The sequence below is a fragment of the Thalassophryne amazonica genome, chromosome 1, assembly GCF_902500255.1.
Source record: "Thalassophryne amazonica chromosome 1, fThaAma1.1, whole genome shotgun sequence".
NCBI lineage: Eukaryota > Metazoa > Chordata > Actinopteri > Batrachoidiformes > Batrachoididae > Thalassophryne > Thalassophryne amazonica.
Window position 1 is genome coordinate 155,249,074 of NC_047103.1, and position 19,283 is coordinate 155,268,356.

The 19,283-nt window shown below is 50.8% G+C and overlaps 1 protein-coding gene across 1 annotated transcript in view; it reads right to left on the reverse strand.

The window, feature by feature from the left end:
* Nucleotides 1-537: 537 nt before the first annotated feature.
* The window catches only part of LOC117517263 (cilia- and flagella-associated protein 47-like), a 151,258-nt gene continuing 132,512 nt past the window's right edge, over nucleotides 538-19,283 (reverse strand). The window contains exons 68-73 of the mRNA XM_034178250.1: nucleotides 12,358-12,531; nucleotides 10,836-10,947; nucleotides 9,906-9,959; nucleotides 9,700-9,806; nucleotides 8,962-9,137; nucleotides 538-704 (exon numbers count right to left, since the gene is read on the reverse strand). Coding sequence (XP_034034141.1) covers nucleotides 593-704; nucleotides 8,962-9,137; nucleotides 9,700-9,806; nucleotides 9,906-9,959; nucleotides 10,836-10,947; nucleotides 12,358-12,531 — 735 coding nt within the window. The 3' untranslated portion in view covers nucleotides 538-592. The remainder of the gene's footprint in view (nucleotides 705-8,961; nucleotides 9,138-9,699; nucleotides 9,807-9,905; nucleotides 9,960-10,835; nucleotides 10,948-12,357; nucleotides 12,532-19,283) is intronic.

A 19,283-nucleotide genomic window follows, 5' to 3' on the forward strand; every position in this document is an offset into this window, starting at 1 on the left:
TGAGTAAATGAAAACACAAAGCAGACAGAAACAAAGTGAGAAACAAAGACAATAGCAGGTGCAGGGCTGTGGAGTGGGAACGTACTCGGAGGGGCATGAGGACAAAATAACATAACTAAGAACTAGGCACAAACATCAACAAAACTCGGAAAACAAGGTGGTAAACGAGGTATAAGAAGAACAAACATGACAAAAAGCATAACTGATAACACAAATGAGAAAAGCAAAATAAACATCCATTTATTTATTTATTGAGTTGAGTTATTTTTTGAGAAAACACAAACAACCCATTTTTGTTTGACACTAATGTTTAACAATTTCTTGACCAAAATAACAAAAACAAAAACCTGTATATCATGTTTATCATTGCATTTATTTATTTATTAATTTATTGTGTCATTTAGTGCAATCAACACAATGTTTAAATCCTCAGACTTGATACTTGTGTAGTTATATCTGAATGTGTCAATTGGCAATAACTGCATCTCCTCTCACTATGTATATTCAGCTACATATGAATGCCAACAAAATTATCTTATACTTTGTAAATTAAGGCCTCATTTTCAGGCCAGAAGCTGTGAGTAAGGTGCACTTATTTGACCGGTCGACTCTGGATCGGCTGTCCAGTAACGACTGGAGAAGGAACAGCATAAAGCTCCAGATGGTACCAGAACTCCCCCACAAGCTGCGACTGGAAAATCACACTACCAAAAAACAGGAAAAAAAAAAACACAAACACAATCATGAACCACTGTCACAGAGTTGTACACTGTATTGTGCACTTGTATGAAAAGGTTTAGCAGGTTTAACTGCCCTATGACAAATAACATTTTATTATTTACAACACAAATTGGCAAAGTTTAAAACAAAAAAAAATGCTGGATTCTAATACAATTTTTAAAAATGCTTTTTAATCTAAAAGTGACAACAAACTTCCACAACAAATTCCAGACAATATAAAAACATGTTGACTTTATACACTGAAAAAAGAGAATGTTTGAACCAACTTAAAACTGAATGAATTAAGTTGTTTGAGTTTAAGTTTGAAAGTTAAATCAACTCTAACTTACAAACTTAAGTTCAAACAACTTAATTCATTTGGGTTTTTATAAACTGTAACACTTTTTTAAGTTGGTTCAAACATTCTCTTTTTTCAGTGTATATGTTGTGAAAAGTGTAGGAACACGGACCCACAACAGGGGGCGCAAATGAACGGACAATGGAATAAGCCAAATATAACAATTTAATGTTGTGAATGTGCACAACAGAGCAACAGACAACACAATTGAGATCAACAGTCAAATAAGTTACGGTGGTGTGTGAGCAGGCTCGAGGATAGGAGACGCCCGTCCAGAAAAGAGCCGGATCCCACACGCCTTCCACTCCACCGGACCTGAAGCAATCCTGGAGCCACCAAGCACTGGGTTCCTAGGTGGCCACTGCCTCCGGCTGTCAGATCGGGTACTGCTGGCAGGAAGAACAGACAGGTGATGGTGGGTGTGTGAACACCCAGCAAACAGTTCAACATAAAGGTGGAAAGCACCTCCACCTCTCAATCACGGAGCTTGTACAGATCCTGAAGTAACACTTAACAGTCTGCAAACTCAGAATAATGTCAGTCAGTACAGAAGTAAAAACATTACCACTGTATGATACCAAAGGCTGAGACGTTTACTTATCGGTAGACGATTTCTCGGCAGTGAGGTGAAGATGATGAGTGACAGCTGGTGTTGTTGATGAGTGACAGCTGCCACTCCCGGTGCTCCGGCACCCTCACGTGCCTGAAGCCCGCACTTCAGGCAGGACGCCCTCTGGTGGTGGGCCAGCAGTACCTCCTCTTCAGCGGCCCACACAACAGGACCCCCCCCTCAACGGGCGCCTCCTGGCGCCCGACCAGGCTTGTCCGGGTGACGGGAGTAGAAGTCGGCCAGGAGGGCCGGGTCCAGGATGAAGCTCCTCTTCACCCAGGAGCGCTCTTCGGGTCCATAACCCTGCCAGTCCACGAGATACTGGAACCCCCGGCCCTTACGACGGACGTCCAGGAGCTGGCGAACTGTCCACGCAGGCTCCCCGTCGATGATCCGGGCAGGAGGCAGCGCTGGTCCGGGGGCACAGAGGGAAGAGGTGTGGTGAGGCTTGACCCGGGAGACATGAAATACTGGATGGATTCGCAGTGAAGCTGGCAGCCTCAGCTTCACCGCGGCAGGACTGAGGACCTTGATGATGGGGAAAGGGCCAATGTACCGATCCTTCAGTTTGTGAGATTCCACCTGTAATGGGATGTCCTTTGTTGACAGCAAAACCTCCTGCCCGGGCTGGTCTGCATGGGCCCTGGCCCTCGTCCGGGCTTTGAACAGGGCAGAGCGGGCAGAGCGCCACACCCGACGGCACCGCCTCAGATGGGCCTGGACCAAGGGCACTCCGACCTCTCCCTCCACTAGCGGGAACAGTGGGGGCTGGTACCCCAAACACACCTCAAAACGGGGAGAGGCCGGTGGCAGACGAGACTTGACTGTTGTGTGCGTACTCGATCCAGGCCAGATGGTTGCTCCAGGCCGTTGGGTGCGCCGAGGTCACACAGCGAAGGGCCTGTTCCAAGTCCTGGTTGGCCCGCTCTACCTGTCCGTTGGTCTGGGGATGGTACCCGGACGAGAGGCTCACGGAGGCCCCCAGTTCTCTACAGAAACTCCTCCAGACTTGCGAGGAGAACTGGGGACCACGGTCAGAGACGACATCGGATGGAATCCCATGCAGACGCACGACGTGGTGGACCAGGAGGTCTGCAGTCTCCTGGGCCGTCGGGAGCTTCGGGAGGGCCACGAAGTGGGCCGCCTTGGAGGACCGGTCCACTATCGTGAGGATGGTGGTCATGCCCTGGGACGGCGGGAGGCCCATGACGAAGTCCAGGCCGATGTGGGACCAGGGGCGGTGGGGCACAGGTAATGGCTGGAGGAGACCCTGTGCCCGTTGCTGGTCTGCCTTTCCCCTGGCACAGGTGGTGCAGGCCTGGACATACTCCCGGACATCGGCTTCCATGGACGCCCACCAGAAGCGCTGCCTGACCACTGCCACGGTTCCTCGCACCCCTGGGTGACAGGAGAGCTTGGACCCGTGACAGAAGTCCAGGACAGCAGCTCTGGCTTCTGGTGGAACGTAGAGTCTGTTCCTTGGGCCGGTCCCCGGGTCCGGGTTCTGTGTCAGGGCCTCCCGGACGGTCTTCTCCACGTCCCAGGTGAGGGCTGCCACGATAGTGGACTCGGGGATGATAGGTTCCGGTGGATCTGACAGCTCGATCTTGACCTCCTCTTCATGGACCCGGGACAGGGCATCAGATCGCTGGTTCTTAGTCCCGGGACGGTAGGTAATCCGGAAGTCAAATCGCCCGAAGAACAGTGACCAGCGGGCTTGCCTGGGGTTCAGACGCTTGGCGGTCCGAATGTACTCCAGGTTCCGATGGTCCGTGAAAACCGTAAATGGTACCGCAGCTCCCTCCAACAGGTGTCTCCACTCCTCAACAGCCTCTTTCACCGAAAGAAGTTCCCGATTGCCGACGTCATAGTTCCGCTCCGCCGGGGTCAACCTGCAGGAAAAATAGGCACATGGATGGAGAACCTTGTCGGACTCTCCGCTCTGGGACAGCATGGCTCCTATCCCTGAGTCAGAGGCATCCACTTCAACAACAAACTGGCGATTGGGATCGGGCTGCACCAGAACGGGTGCAGACGAGAACCGACGTTTCAACTCCCTAAACGCGGCTTCGCACCGATCCGACCAGGTGAAGGGGACTTTAGTGGAGGTCAGGGCCGTCAGGGGGCTAACTACCTGGCTATAACCCTTAATAAACCTCCGGTAGAAATTTGCAAAGCCGAGGAACTATTGCAGCTTCCTACGGCTCGTCGGTTGGGGCCAATCCCTCACCGCCGCAACCTTGGCCGGATCGGGTGCAACGGAGTTGGAGGAGATGATGAACCCCAGGAAAGACAAAGAAGCGCGGTGGAACTTGCACTTCTCGCCCTTCACAAACAGCCGGTTCTCCAACAACCGCTGCAGGACCTGACGTACATGCTGGACATGGGTCTCAGGATCCGGGGAGAAGATGAGGATGTCGTCCAGGTATACGAAGACGAACTAGTGCAGGAAGTCCCGCAAGATGTCATTAACCAATGCCTGGAACGTCGCGGGCGCATTGGTGAGGCCGAACGGCATGACCAGGTACTCAAAGTGACCTAACGGGGTGTTAAATGCCGTCTTCCATTCGTCTCCCTTCCGGATCCGAACCAGGTGGTACGCATTTCTAAGATCCAATTTGGTAAAAATTTGGGCTCCATGCAGGGGCGTGAACACAGAATCTAACAGAGGCAGCGGGTATCGATTACGAACCGTGACTTCGTTCAGCCCTCTGTAGTCTATGCATGGACGGAGTCCGCCGTCTTTCTTGCCCACAAAAAAGAAACCTGCACCCATCGGGGAGGTGGAGTTCCGGATCAGTCCGGCAGCTAAGGAGTCCCGGATGTAGGTCTCCATTGATTCGCGCTCAGGACGAGAGAGGTTGTACAGCCTGCTGGACGGGTACTCAGCGCATGGGATCAAATCAATGGCACAATCGTATGGACGGTGCAGGGGAAGAGTGAGTACCAGATCTTTGCTGAAGACGTCAGCAAGATCATGGTACTCCTCAGGCACCGCTGACAGATTGGGGAGGACTTTAACCTCCTCATTAGCTGTCACACCGGGTGGAACCGAGGATCCTAAACATTCCCGGTGGCAGGTGTCGCTCCACTGCGTTACTACCCCAGATGGCCAATCAATCCGCGGATTGTGCTTTAATATCCATGGAAACCCCAAAATCACTCGGGAGGTAGAAGGTGTTATATAAAACACAATTTCCTCCCTGTGATTTCCAGACACCACCAATGTCACTGGTTGTGTCTGATGTGTGATTAATGGGAGAAGGGTGCCATCTAGTGCCCGTACCTTCAATGGGGAAGGTAGTGCCACTAGAGGGAGCCCTACCTCCCTGGCCCATCTGCTGTCCCGCAGATTCCCTTCAGATCCCGTGTCCACCAGTGCTGGGGCGTGAAGGGTAAGATCCCCACAAAGGATCGTCACTGGGATGCGTGCTGATCTATGGGCTTTTCCCGCGTGGCTGTTATGGCCCACCCTTAACCCAGTCTCTAAGGGCGGGCGTTGAAGTTTAACCATTTGGGGCAGTTTCTTTGTATGTGCTCATCAGAGCCACAGAAAAAACACTCCCCGCGAGCCAGCCTCCGTTGTCTGTCATGTGATTTTACTTTGGCCCTGCTCGTGTCCACAGCTTCGTCAGCAGGGGGAGCTGTGGTTCCACGGAGCTCTCTGACTGTGGAGCGTGGAGACGGCGGCACCCTTTCGGACCCGGAAGAAAGAGGGACGGCTCGTGCCCGGCCACACCTTTCACCCCGCTCCCGACGGTGTTCTTCTAAATGGTTGTCTAACCGTATAACCAGGTCGACAAGCCCGTCAAAATCCCGCGGCTCATCCTTAGCCAGCAGGTGCTCCTTCAGGACCGGAGACAGTCCGTTTATGAAGGCGGCGCGGAGTGCAACGTTATTCCAGCCGGACCTCGCAGCCGCGATGCGGAAGTCAACGGCGTACTCGGCTGCACTCCGACGTCCCTGTCTCATAGACAGCAGCACAGTCGAAGCGGTCTCACCTCTATTGGGATGATCAAACACTTGTTTAAACTCCCTCACAAACCCAGTATATGTTGTTAGGAGCCGTGAGTTTTGCTCCCAGAGCGCCGCAGCCCAGGCGCGTGCCTCTTCTCGAAGCAAATTGATGACATACGCCACCCGGCTGGCATCTGACGCGTACATGACGGGACGTTGTGCAAAGACGAGCGAGCACTGCATTAAGAAGTCCGCGCACGTCTCGACACAACCTCCGTACGGTTCCAGTGGGCTTTTGTATGCTTCGGGGGGGGGGGGGGTTCGTTGAATCACCACTGGAATGTCTGTATTTAGTGCTCGGTCGGCTGGAGGAGATGCTGCAGCAGCGCCTGGAGTGCACGCTTCCACCTGGGCGGTGAGAGCCTCCATCCTCCGATTGAGTATGACGTTCTGCTCGGTTACTAAATCCAACCGAGCAGTGAAGGCGGTTAAGATTTGCTGCAGCTCTCCTAACACGCCTCCTGCCGACGCCTGTGCACCCTGTGCTTCCATTGGCGGTTCAAGCGATGGTTGACGCCCCTCGGGATCCATGACGCTGGCTGAGAAATCCTGTTGTGAAAAGTGTAGGAACACGGACCCACAACAGGGGGTGCAAATGAACGGACAATGGAATAAGCCAAATATAACAATTTAATGTTGTGAATGTGCACAACAGAGCAACAGACAACACAATTGAGATCAACAGTCAAATAAGTTACGGTGGTGTGTGAGCAGGCTCGAGGATAGGAGACGCCCGTCCAGAAAAGAGCCAGATCCCACACGCCTTCCACTCCACCGGACCTGAAGCAATCCTGGAGCCACCAAGCACTGGGTCCCCAGGTGGCCACTGCCTCCGGCTGTCAGATCGGGTACTGCTGGCAGGAAGAACAGACAGGTGATGGTGGGTGTGTGAACACCCAGCAAACAGTTCAACATAAAGGTGGAAAGCACCTCCACCTCTCAATCACGGAGCTTGTACAGATCCTGAAGTAACACTTAACAGTCTGCAAACTCAGAATAATGTCAGTCAGTACAGAAGTAAAAACGTTACCACTGTATGATACCAAAGGCTGAGACGTTTACTTATCGGTAGACGATTTCTCGGCAGTGAGGTGAAGATGCTGCCCGGCTCTTATGGAGGTGTGGATGATGATGATGAGTGACAGCTGGTGTTGTTGATGAGTGACAGCTGCCACTCCCGGTGCTCCGGCGCCCTCACGTGCCTGAAGCCCGCACTTCAGGCAGGACGCCCTCTGGTGGTGGGCCAGCAGTACCTCCTCTTCAGCAGCCCACACAACAGTATATTTCATAAAGATTAGTGTAACTATAAGGAATAGTCAGTAACGTGTAAATCTTTTTTCCATATCCTGCTTCCCCCTGCAATAAGCTGTTGAGGTTTCACATTTTTTATTGAATCAAAATCATAATAGTAGTTATCTTTCACCATGACAACACTTATTAAAATTTTAAGGCTCCATTTTGAGGTTGGGCGAGCGGCGCATGGTACAAATCCATCTGGAGTATCTCCAAGTGCACACTGCTGCTTAAGAGGCGAGAACTATCAGGGCACTGGTGCCATGGGGCTGGACTGATGCTCCACATGGTTGCATGGCCTATTATGTACTACTGCACATCCCAGTGCACAGAATGTGTGATGAACCAACTTATGTAAGGTGCATCTGAGTGTTTGCGCACTTTAAATAAAGACATACACATCACTGGCCAAGTGGTTAGGCCACTTTTTCAAAAACAGAAGGTTCCTGATTTGAGTCCACCCCTGCCCATTCTCCATCTAATAAAGCTGTGTCAAGGAGGGCACCTGGTGTAAAACTTGTGTCAAATCAGAAAGAAACCGAAAGAAGTTCCTATCAAAGCACCAGCACAGACTACACATCATTTTTAGACAACTAGATGCAAAATGTGCACGAATTAGCTTGGTATTGTCTATGTTTTTGACACAGTGTGGGTGCTGGGCATGAATATTGTCTGGCATTGGGTGGAAATAAGCAGTAATATTTGCACTGTGTTGTATGCTGTTTTGCGCCAGGTGGAAAAAGGGACCCTTTGTATATAGAAGTCTGAATATTGTTTGAGTTGATGTGATGAAAAATAAAATATCCACAATTTTGTATATAACTGCATATTATATTTCACAGCATGAACCAAAATGGGACTGAAGTCATGGAGCAAACCCTGTTCCTCACCTGCCTGTCTTGGGCAAGGCAGCAATCTCAGGCTGCTTTAACTCTTGTACTCAAATGCACAATGGATACCATCTTGGAGCATATTGCTGCACTGCAAAGGAATGTGCTGCTGAAGACTGGAGAATATTCATCATAAATTTGGACTCATGACAGTCAGAGGTGCAGTAAATGGAATTCTGTATCTCTCTGCCTAACATCAACATGGCAGCCTTATCGGCTGTTGAAGGTCAAATGCCCTGCTCGTCCCCCAGAACGATCTACGGCCTTGGTGAAGGAATTTGGCTCCCCCTTCTTATCTATCTATCTAACACCCCCCCCCCCCCCCCACGCTGTTGCCTAGCAATGTCAGACTTGACACACACACGGACAGAAACTGACATAACTTAACTCATCTGCATGACGCATGTCTCCCTCCCTCCATCCCTACCCCCCCCCCCCCCGTGTCTCTCCACTCCCCTCACCCTGGCTCCCCCTGTCACCTTGAAGGCAGTGCGGTTTTTACTGCTGCAGCCTTCAACTCCCCAAACTGGGCAGCGCAGGCCCCTCCTACTGCAGCCTTCACCCACTTTGCCTCAATTCGGATGACGGACTGCTTCAAGTTTGGTGCACATAAACAATGTCAAATGTATATGCGTTGTCTTTAATTCTGATGCGTGCCTTTATTACGTTCAACTATTAATAATTGCGGATTAATTGCTGTATTTTGTCTGAGGTAATTAGAGTATAAACGTAATTTCATTGTTGCTGCACTCATGTAATGACAATGACAATAAATCTCATCTCATCTTATCTTATATTAACTGTCATGAGTGACTGTACTCAACATACTGTTATACATGACATAAAGTCGATGAGTAGTCCCACAAGGCATTGACAAAGACAAACAAGTGGATATATGAAGTATTACATAATTTAAACTCTGTCCTGATTTTTTTTTTTTAATCTGCTGTCTCTTTGTAAAAATTTCAGAAACTGGAGAACTGATTACAGTGCAACAGTGAACTTGAATTTGTACCTTCAGTTGCTCCAATGGAAGAGTTTTAAGATGACCTGGGATGTACCCTGGTTCTTACCTGCCAGAGCTCTTTCCTACATTGACAGGGGAGAATGTGGCCTTGTAGATGAGCATCTCTGCTGGGGGAACTGAAATCCAGCTGTTTCCACTCACGCCATCTCCATCCACATGCACATCAATTATCAGCATCTCTCCACTTGGGTTATTGACAGGGATCTCAATAGCAACTGAGCTCTATAAAAAAATCCCACACAGTTTAATGGTGATGCACCTTTTTAAATTTATCAGTGTTGTCACTTGATCTAGCCGTGTGAGATTAAGCCTTTCTTCACTAGTTTTAAGCAGTAAAAACACTACTTCATGATGTACGTTAGTGGGAAAAGGAGAGAGAATTCAGAGACGGGAAGGCACTAGGACTATACAACAATACTATTAATCTATACTATTAATCTCCTGCTTTTTTGGGGACTACTATAACACGTGCCATCCATCCATCCATTCCATCCATTTTTTCCGCTTTTTCTGAAGTCGGGTCGCGGGGGCAGCAGCTCAAGCAAAGCCGCCCAGACCTCCCGATCCACACACACCTCCCCCAGCTCCTCCGGGGGAACCCCAAGGTGTTCCCAAGCCAGCCGAGAGATGTAATCCCTCCAGCGTGTCCTGGGTCTTCCCCGGGGCCTCCTCCCAATGGGACGTGCCTGGAACACCTCTCCAGCGAGGCGTCCAGGGGGCATTATGCATTTTTCATAACCACAGCCACGTGCACAAATAATCAAGGTTGAACTTTGCTGCTTACTTGAATGGCGCATTGTACTTGTATGGACCTGACAGGTTCTGCCGGCTCACAAATGATCTCCAGAGTGAAATATACCTCATAGCTTCCAAGTGCATTCACTGGATAATCTGAACATATGTACATTAGCAAAAAACATGAACAAACACATACATATACTCATGGTGAAAGCTTCCAAGTCAAGTCACTCTGAGCAACACAAAGCTCACATTTGTCTCTCTGAGCCTCTTGTGCTTCTTTAACTGCTACAAATGACACGGAGCCTGCAAAAATGTTTGAGACAAAATGAACAATATCACACACACACACACACACACACACACACACACACACACACACACACACACACACACACACACACACACACACACACACACACACACACACACATAAAGATGCATATTCTAGCACTGGCAACAAGCCAAAAAAAGCAGGTTATTTCAAATGTAGTAAAATGAGGGTATATAAATGTAAAACAGGGATAAAGTACATCAAGTACGCATTCATCTGTGTGCATCTGTATCAATAAATAGATGCTTTACCTCCACAGTGCAGTACTGCACTTTGTACACATGCATGTCTACCCACCAAATGAAGGTCAGCTCAGATACCAAAGATACCTGCAGTTTTACCTGCCTTCACCTGTTTCTTCACCTTTGCAATCTCACTGAGATTCAGTCGTTCACACCTGACTGGAAAATCAACCACAAGAACCCAGACACTGGAAGTGTTGAGCATTGAACCAGAAAGACCAAACTTATACAAATGCACAAAGCAGTCAGATCAACAGAACAGGGGAGCAGCCATTCACGAGACTGCGGTGGTACAAATGAACTAATATTTCACTTCCTCTTTATGATGGTCAAAAATCACTCGGCTGCTGATGGTGCATCATCTTCTCAAAAAGTCCTCGAACAAATGCTTTGTCTACCCTCAGTAAGTTTATAACCCACTTCTTCAGATCACTGTACTGCCTGGAATCATCAAGAAGCAAAGCAAAATTTATGACAGTCTGGGGAACGCAAGATAAACCCTTAAGAAAACCATGTGAAATTCATCCATAACAGAGTGCAGGAGACATCTATATTTATTCACACCATTACACACCACAATCACAAACAGAGAGAGAGAATAATCACCTGAGTGCTTTCCTCGCTTCCAAGGTGACACAGCCAGGGAATACGGAGTATTACAGCCAGGTTTGATCATCAGGGAGGGTGAACCACTCACAACAGACAGGTCTGTCATCACCTGTGCACACATACATATGTGAAATCCCCATGTATTTAACCTGAAAACTCCTAGTTCTCAAGGCTAGGCAGCTACAGTAAGTGGCTCCACCTGTGTTAAGTTAGAGGCGTGTGAGTATGCAAGGTACAAGATACCCATAGGTTAGAGATTGGTTGTGAATATAAACCTTCTGATTTTTCATGTACCTACTTAAATTCCAGCTCTATGCTTGTGTTTGGGTGCTTGGCTATGACTAATTTTTTTCATGTCAGTCAGTCTTCTAAAACCTCTCTTTAAGCTTATGCTGTTGTTGAGAAGACACCTTGGGAGGTTCAGGTAGAATGACAGGTTGGGCCTTAACCATTACTAACAGAAGGGGTCAGGATGGGTTGAATATTTTTGACTGAGCTTTAGTTATTAGAGAGAACAGCTGAACCTTCCATTTGGATTTAAACAAACAAACCACCATCAAACCCTTTGTGAACCAGATGGTCTTGTCTGACATGCTATTACATAAAAAGGATAAAATAAAAAAAACACCTGACTTTTTTTAAACCTTCGGAACACAAAATATAGCAGGCCACGGCAAGGTACATAAGGCTTGGAACCTTGAACACAAGACAGTTAATGGCACTCTGGTGTAACAAGAATTTCAATTCAATTTATTTTCATTTATATAGCACCAAATAACAACAAAGCTGCTTCAAGGCACTTTACATAAGTAAGGTGTAACCTTACCAACCCTCTTGAGCAAGCAGGTGGCAAAACTCCCTCTGATGATATTAAGAAAGAAACCTCAAGCAGACCTCAATGGCGGATCAGGCAGAGGAGGCTATGGCTTGAAACCCAATGGCTGTGAAGGTGGATGAAGGCTGGAGAAGGTCCTCAGACACGAGTCATCTGGGATTTGCCAGCCATCAGACCAGGACAAAGATTTATCAATGATCGCGTGTTTGTCGGTGTGCAACATCATTCACATGTTAAACAAACCCCACACACAGGCATGGCTAGATCAACCCTGGATGTAGATTTTCTCTGTGTCCACCATCCGTCCAGGATTCAATAAAGAGATCCGCCACAGAGGGATTGCCATGATGACGAAAACAACTGGTAAAATAAAATAAACACTTATTTTCCATCTCTGCCTCTGTGCGTTTGTGTTCAGTCTGAAGAGAAAACAGTATAATCCAGCACAACTCAAAGCAGCTTTGAACATGAACCACTCCCATATCATGTCCCCGGCATCCTTCAAGACACAACAGAAGTTTCTTCAGAAGTGTGAGCTGAAGGGCCCCTGGACAAGTTCTCCCACCAAACATTCCCAGAGAACCCTCATATTTCCTTTGGGCTTTCCAGGTTGGTTCAGTGGTTTACCCCACCATCTGAATCACCAAGAATTTCAAGGAAAATTGTGAGGGTGCATGTGTATACCTGAAGGGCCAGTTTATTCTGGGTAAAGTTGGGGACGATGAGCTGTGTGGTTGTTGTCTGCCCGACAGTGCAGTGTAATACCACGTGGTCCACAGGCAGGCGGTGCTCTCCTATTCCTCTGAGGGTCAACATGGGCTTGGTTCCTTCATGGTCATTATACATGGAGAGCTTGCCCTGTAAGAAAAAAGGCGCAACATTTCTTGCTCTGTCACATTAACTGCACAGTTTGCATAAGTGTGTATACAAATAACATCAGGACCAATCCATCAATTTTATGTGAACAAATCTGGAAAACTCAGATAATGCTGACAAATACAGCATGCTCCGATAATGGAATCTACTCGTGCCCTGCCCCAAGAAAGGAATACATGCTCTATCTGTGTTCTAATCATAAGTGGAGTGACTACTCTGTACCTTTTCAAAGATTGCTTGGGAAATGGCTGATGTTCACAGCCTTATTTCCCCCCAAAATGAAGGATACATCAAGTGGATCCTTTGCAGGTCAAACAATCCTATGAATCATTGTGCAAATTTTTTTATGACAAAACAGTTTCTCACTCACTCATCTTCAACAGCTTTTCCAGGTTCGGGTCGCGGGGACAAAACAGTAAATTCTTTTAAAAACGACACTTTTTAGTCTCTGTATGTACAGAAGCGTATTGCACGAATACGTATTGCATTCACTGGGTAAAAAAAATAAATTAGACCCATGATCTCATAATTACGAGATCAGGAGACACCTGATCTCATAATTATGAGAACTTTTATATACAATGCTTATTACATGGAAATCAATGCAAAAACTTTGGGACTTTTTTTGTCTGGTGACTGCGAATATCTGGTTATTACGACATCGGTTTAGGTGAGTTTTGCTGTTCATAGGACTGAACAATCAATTTACCTCTCAAAGCTTTGACGATGATGTCGGCTTCCATCCTACACAGCTGACTTTATTTTCCCAAATTTTTCTTCTGTTTGGATCTAAAAGGAGTCTGTACATCTTGAAGCCCTTGCTGTGCCTATTTGTGCATCCAAATGCACATCAGTCCGTCATTTTCAGCAAATAAATAAATAAAATAGCTGGATTTACATGCAGACAGATTATCAGTGAATGTTATTTTGAACCCAAGATGGTACCATGAGTCACGTGACCGATTTTTTCGACTCATGTCACCACTCTCTCTAATAAAGGCACTCTACTGAAAACGTCCTCCCATACCAAAGGCTGCCTCAGACTTAATGCTTGTGGTTATGTGAGAGTGAGGTGAGGATTTGAGCATGGGTTATGGTCACTGCTAGTGAAACATTCAGAGGAAATGTATGAGATTAAAGCATGCCAGAAAGAACAGGGGTTCTTTCTGGCATGTCTCCAGACAATGACTTGAATACACAGACACTGTTGTGTGGGCCGCTGAAGAGGAGGTACTGCTGGCCCACCACCACTAGAGGACGCCCTGCCTGGAGTGCGGGCTCCAGGCACCGGAGGGCGCTGCCGCCTTACGGGAGCAGCCAGGACGACAGCTGTCATCCATCACTGGAGACAGCTGATCCCAATCAATACGGAGGTATATCAGCAGGACGGCATCTCCACCTCATTTGCCGAGATATCGCCTGACCAAAGAGGTAACAATCTCTGCCCATACATATAACTAACCATTGTTGTATTTCTTGTGGAGCATTTGTAGGACAGCTGACTACTGAACAACTTTTGGATAAGTACTCACCTTCCTACACTCCTGTATCATTGTTAACGAGAGGTGGAGGTGGACTCTCCACCCTCCGTGTTACTGGGTGCAGCCGCATCCACACCTGACTGTTTTTGTTCCTTGCCAGCAGTACCGGATCCGACGAGCGGAGGCAGTGGCCACCTGGGGATTCGGGACTTGGCGGCTCCAGTATTCCCGGGGTTCGGTGGTAGAGGAAATCGGGTTGGTTCCGGTTCGACTTGGACAGACGTCTCCTATCGTCGAGCCTGCCCACACGACACCGTTGTTATTGGACTCAGTCTCAATATTGTAATCGGCTGTGTTGTTGTGCCTGTTTTCACAACAGTAAAAACAGTGTTATTTGATTCCTCCATTGTCCGTTCATTTGCGCCCCCTGTTGTGGGTCCGTGTTCCTACACTTTCACAACAGGATATCTCGGCCAGCGTCATGGATCCCGAGGGGCGTCAACCGGCTGTTGAACGGCCAATGGAAGAACAGGACGCGCAGGCGTCCTCGGGAGGGGTGATCGGTGAGTTGCAGCGGATCCTCACCGCTTTCACGACTCGGATGGATTTAATGACCGAGCAGAACGTCCTCCTGAACCGCAGGGTGGAGGCTCTCGCCGCACAAGTGGAAGCGCGCCCCCCGGGCGCCGCTGCGGCTCTCCCTCCCGTCGACCCTGTGCGTAACAGCGATGTTCCACTGGTCGTTCAACGACCCCACCCACCTTCCCCTGAAGCTTACATAAGCCCCCCAGAACCGTACGGAGGCTGTGTGGAGACGTGCGCAGATTTTCTTATGCAGTGCTCGCTCGTCTTCGCACAGCGTCCCGTCATGTACGCGACTGATGCTAGCAAAGTAGCTTATGTAATAAACCTGCTTCGCGGTGAGGCACGCGCTTGGGCTACAGCGCTCTGGGAGCAGAATTCACGGCTCCTTCTGACATATGATGGGTTTGTAAGGGAGCTCAGAACCGTGTTCGATCACCCTAATAGAGGAGAAACCGCTTCAACCGTGCTACTGTCAATGAGACAGGGGCGTCGGAGCGCAGCTGCCTATGCAGTCGACTTCCGCATTGCGGCTGCGAGGTCCGGCTGGAATAGCACTGCCCTCCGCGCCGCCTTTGTAAACGGACTGTCTTTGGTTCTTAAGGAGCACCTGGTGGCTAAGGACGAACCGCGGGATTTAGATGAGCTCATCAATCTTGTCATACGGTTAGACAACCGGTTAGAAGAACGTCAGCGGGAACGAGACGAAGGGCGTGGCCGGGCACGCGCCGTCCCTCTCCCTTCCGGTTCCGACCGCGCTCCGCCTTCCCCACGCTCCACGGCCCCTGCGCTCCGTGGGGCCACAGCTCCCCCTGCTGACGAAGCTATGGACACGAGTAGGGCAACATTTAGGGCACCAGATGCACAGAGGAGACGGGCCCACGGAGCTTGTTTTGTTTGTGGTGCAATAGAGCACCATATGAGAGACTGCCCCGAGCGGTTAAACTCCAACGCCCGCCCCCTAGAAACTGGGCTAGGGATGGGCCGAGACATTCACGTGGGACACACCCACATTGCCACATGACTCCCAGTCACGATCCTTTATGAGGACTCAACCCTGAAGGCCCCAGCACTGGTGGACACGGGCTCTGAGGGGAATCTGTTGGACAGCAGATGGGCCAGGGAGATAGGGCTCCCTCTGGTGGCGCTTACCTCGCCTGTACAGGTTCGGGCACTAGATGGCTCCCTACTCCCTCCGATCACGCATAAGACACCACCTGTAACTCTGGTGGTGTCAGGAAATCACCGGGAGGTGATCGAGTTTTTGTGACTCAGGCCACCTCCCGTGTGGTTTTAGGATTTCCCTGGATGTTGAAGCACAATCCCCGGATCGATTGGCCGTCCGGGGTAGTGGTTCAGTGGAGCGAGACCTGCCATCGGGTGTGTCTAGGTTCCTCGGTTCCTCCCGGCTCCCAAGCTAAGGAGGAGGTCGGAGTCCCGCCCAATCTGGGGACGGTGCCGGTGGAGTACCACGACCTTGTCGACGTGTTCAGCAAGGATCTGGCTCTCACACTTCCCCCCCACCGTCCGTATGATTGTGCCATTGATTTGGTTCCGGGCAGTGAGTTCCCGTCCAGTAGGCTGTACAACATCTCACGGCCTGAGCGCGAATCAATGGAGACCTACATCCGGGACTCATTAGCTGCCGGGTTGATCCGGAATTCCACCTCCCCGATGGGCGCAGGTTTCTTTTTTGTGGGTAAAAAAGACGGCGGACTTCGTCCATGCATTGATTATAGGGGGTGAACGAAATCACGGTTCGCAACCGATACCCATTGCCCCTGTTGGATTCGGTGTTCACACCCCTGCATGGAGCCCAAATCTTCACCAAGCTCGATCTTAGAAATGCGTATCATCTGGTTCGGATCCGGAAGGGAGACGAGTGGAAAACGGCATTTAACACCCCCTTAGGTCACTTTGAGTACCTGGTCATGCCGTTCGGCCTCACAAACGCCCCCGCGACGTTCCAAGCATTAGTTAATGATGTCTTGCGGGATTTCCTGCACCGGTTCGTCTTCGTATATCTAGACGATATACTCATCTTTTCTCCGGATCCTGAGACTCATGTCCGGCATGTACGTCAGGTCCTGCAGCGGTTGTTGGAGAACCGGCTGTTTGTGAAGGGCGAGAAGTGTGAGTTCCACCGCACGTCTTTGTCCTTCCTGGGGTTCATCATCTCCTCCAACTCTGTCGCTCCTGATCCGGCCAAGGTTGCGGCGGTGAGAGACTGGCCCCAACCCACAAGCCGTAGGAAGTTGCAACAGTTCCTAGGCTTTGCTAATTTCTACAGGAGGTTCATTAAGGGCTACAGTCAGGTAGTTAGCCCCCTGACAGCCCTGACCTCACCAAAAGTCCCCTTCACCTGGTCGGATCGGTGCGATGCCGCATTCAAGGAGTTGAAACGGCGCTTCTCGTCTGCACCTGTTCTGGTGCAGCCCGATCCTAGTCACCAGTTAGTGGTTGAAGTGGACGCCTCGGACTCAGGGATAGGAGCCGTGCTGTCCCAGAGCGGGAAGACCGATAAGGTCCTTCACCCGTGTGCCTATTTTTCCCGCAGGTTGACCCCAGCCGAACGGAACTATGACGTCGGCAATCGAGAGCTCCTTGCGGTGAAAGAGGCTCTTGAGGAGTGGAGACATCTGTTGGAGGGAACGTCTGTGCCATTCACGGTTTTCACTGACCACCGGAACCTGGAGTATATCAGGACCGCCAAGCGGCTGAATCCCAGGCAAGCCCGCTGGTCACTGTTCTTCGGCCGTTTTGACTTCCGGATCACCTACCGTCCCGGGACCAAAAACCAAAGATCGGATGCTTTGTCCCGGGTACATGAAGACGAGGTCAAAACGGAGTCGTCGGATCCCCCGGATCCCATCATCCCGGAGTCCGCTATCGTGGCCGCCCTCACCTGGGACGTGGAGAAGACCGTCCGGGAGGCCCTGACACGAGACCCGGACCCCGGAACCGGACCGAAGAACAAACTCTACGTCCCACCAGAAGCCAGGGCTGCAGTTCTGGACTTCTGTCACGGTTCTAAGCTCTCCTGTCATCCTGGGGTGCGAAGAACCGTGGCAGTCGTCCGGCAGCGCTTCTGGTGGGCGTCCCTGGAGGCCGACGTCCGGGGTTACATCCAGGCCTGTACCACCTGCGCCAGGGGCAAGGCCGACCACCGCAAGACATCGGGATTGCTACAGCCGCTGCCCGTGCCTCATCGCCCCTGGTCTCACATCGGCCTGGATTTTGTCACGGGTCTCCCGCCGTCCCAGGGAAACACCGTCATTCTCACGATAGTGGACCGATTCTCCAAGGCGGCCCACTTCGTGGCCCTCCCGAAGCTACCAACGGCCCAGGAGACAGCAGACCTCCTAGTCCACCACGTCGTCCGTCTGCATGGGATACCATCAGACATCGTCTCCGATCGCGGTCCCCAGTTCTCCTCGCATGTTTGTAGGAGCTTTTGCCGGGAACTGGGGGCCACGGTCAGTCTCTCATCCGGGTATCACCCCCAGACCAACGGACAAGCAGAACGGGCCAACCAGGAGATGGAGCAGACCCTACGCTGTGTGACAGCTGCGCACCCGACGGCCTGGAGTACCCACCTGGCCTGGATCGAGTACGCCCACAACAGTCAAGTGTCGTCAGCCACCGGCCTCTCCCCTTTCGAGGTGTGCTTGGGGTATCAACCCCCGTTGTTTCCGGTGGTTGAGGGGGAGGTCGGTGTGCCCTCGGTCCAGGCCCACCTACGGAAGTGCCGTCGGGTGTGGCGTGCCGCCCGTTCTGCTTTGTTAAAGGCCCGGACGAGGGCGATGAACCATGCAGACCGGCGGCGGGCCCCGGCTCCCACGTATCGTCCTGGGCAGGAAGTGTGGTTGTCCACCAAGGACATTCCCCTTCAAGTGGACTCCCCAAAACTGCAAGAACGATACATCGGCCCTTACAAGATACTCAAGGTCATCAATCCCGCCGCAGTGAGGCTCCAGCTTCCGGCCTCACTGCGGATTCATCCAGTATTCCACGTCTCCAGGATTAAACCCCATCACACCTCACCCCTCTGCACTCCGGGTCCGGCGCCACCTCCTGCCCGGATCATCGACGGAGAGCCGGCTTGGACCGTGCGCCGGCTCCTCGACGTCCGACGAATGGGCCGGGGTTTTCAGTATCTGGTGGACTGGGAGGGGTACGGCCCCGAAGAACGCTCCTGGGTGAAGAAGGGCTTCATCCTGGACCCGGCCCTCCTGGCCGACTTCTACCGTCGCCACCCTGACAAACCCGGTCGTGCGCCAGGAGGCGCCCGTTGAGGGGGGGGGTCCTGTTGTGTGGGCCGCTGAAGAGGAGGTACTGCTGGCCCACCACCACTAGAGGGCGCCCTGCCTGGAGTGCGGGCTCCAGGCACCGGAGGGCGCTGCCGCATTACGGGAGCAGCCAGGACGACAGCTGTCATCCATCACTGGAGACAGCTGATCCCAATCAATACGGAGGTATATCAGCAGGACGGCATCTCCACCTCATTTGCCGAGATATCGCCTGACCAAAGAGTCCACCCTCCGTGTTACTGGGTGCAGCCGCATCCACACCTGACTGTTTTTGTTCCTTGCCAGCAGTACCGGATCCGACGAGCGGAGGCAGTGGCCACCTGGGGATTCGGGACTTGGCGGCTCCAGTATTCCCGGGGTT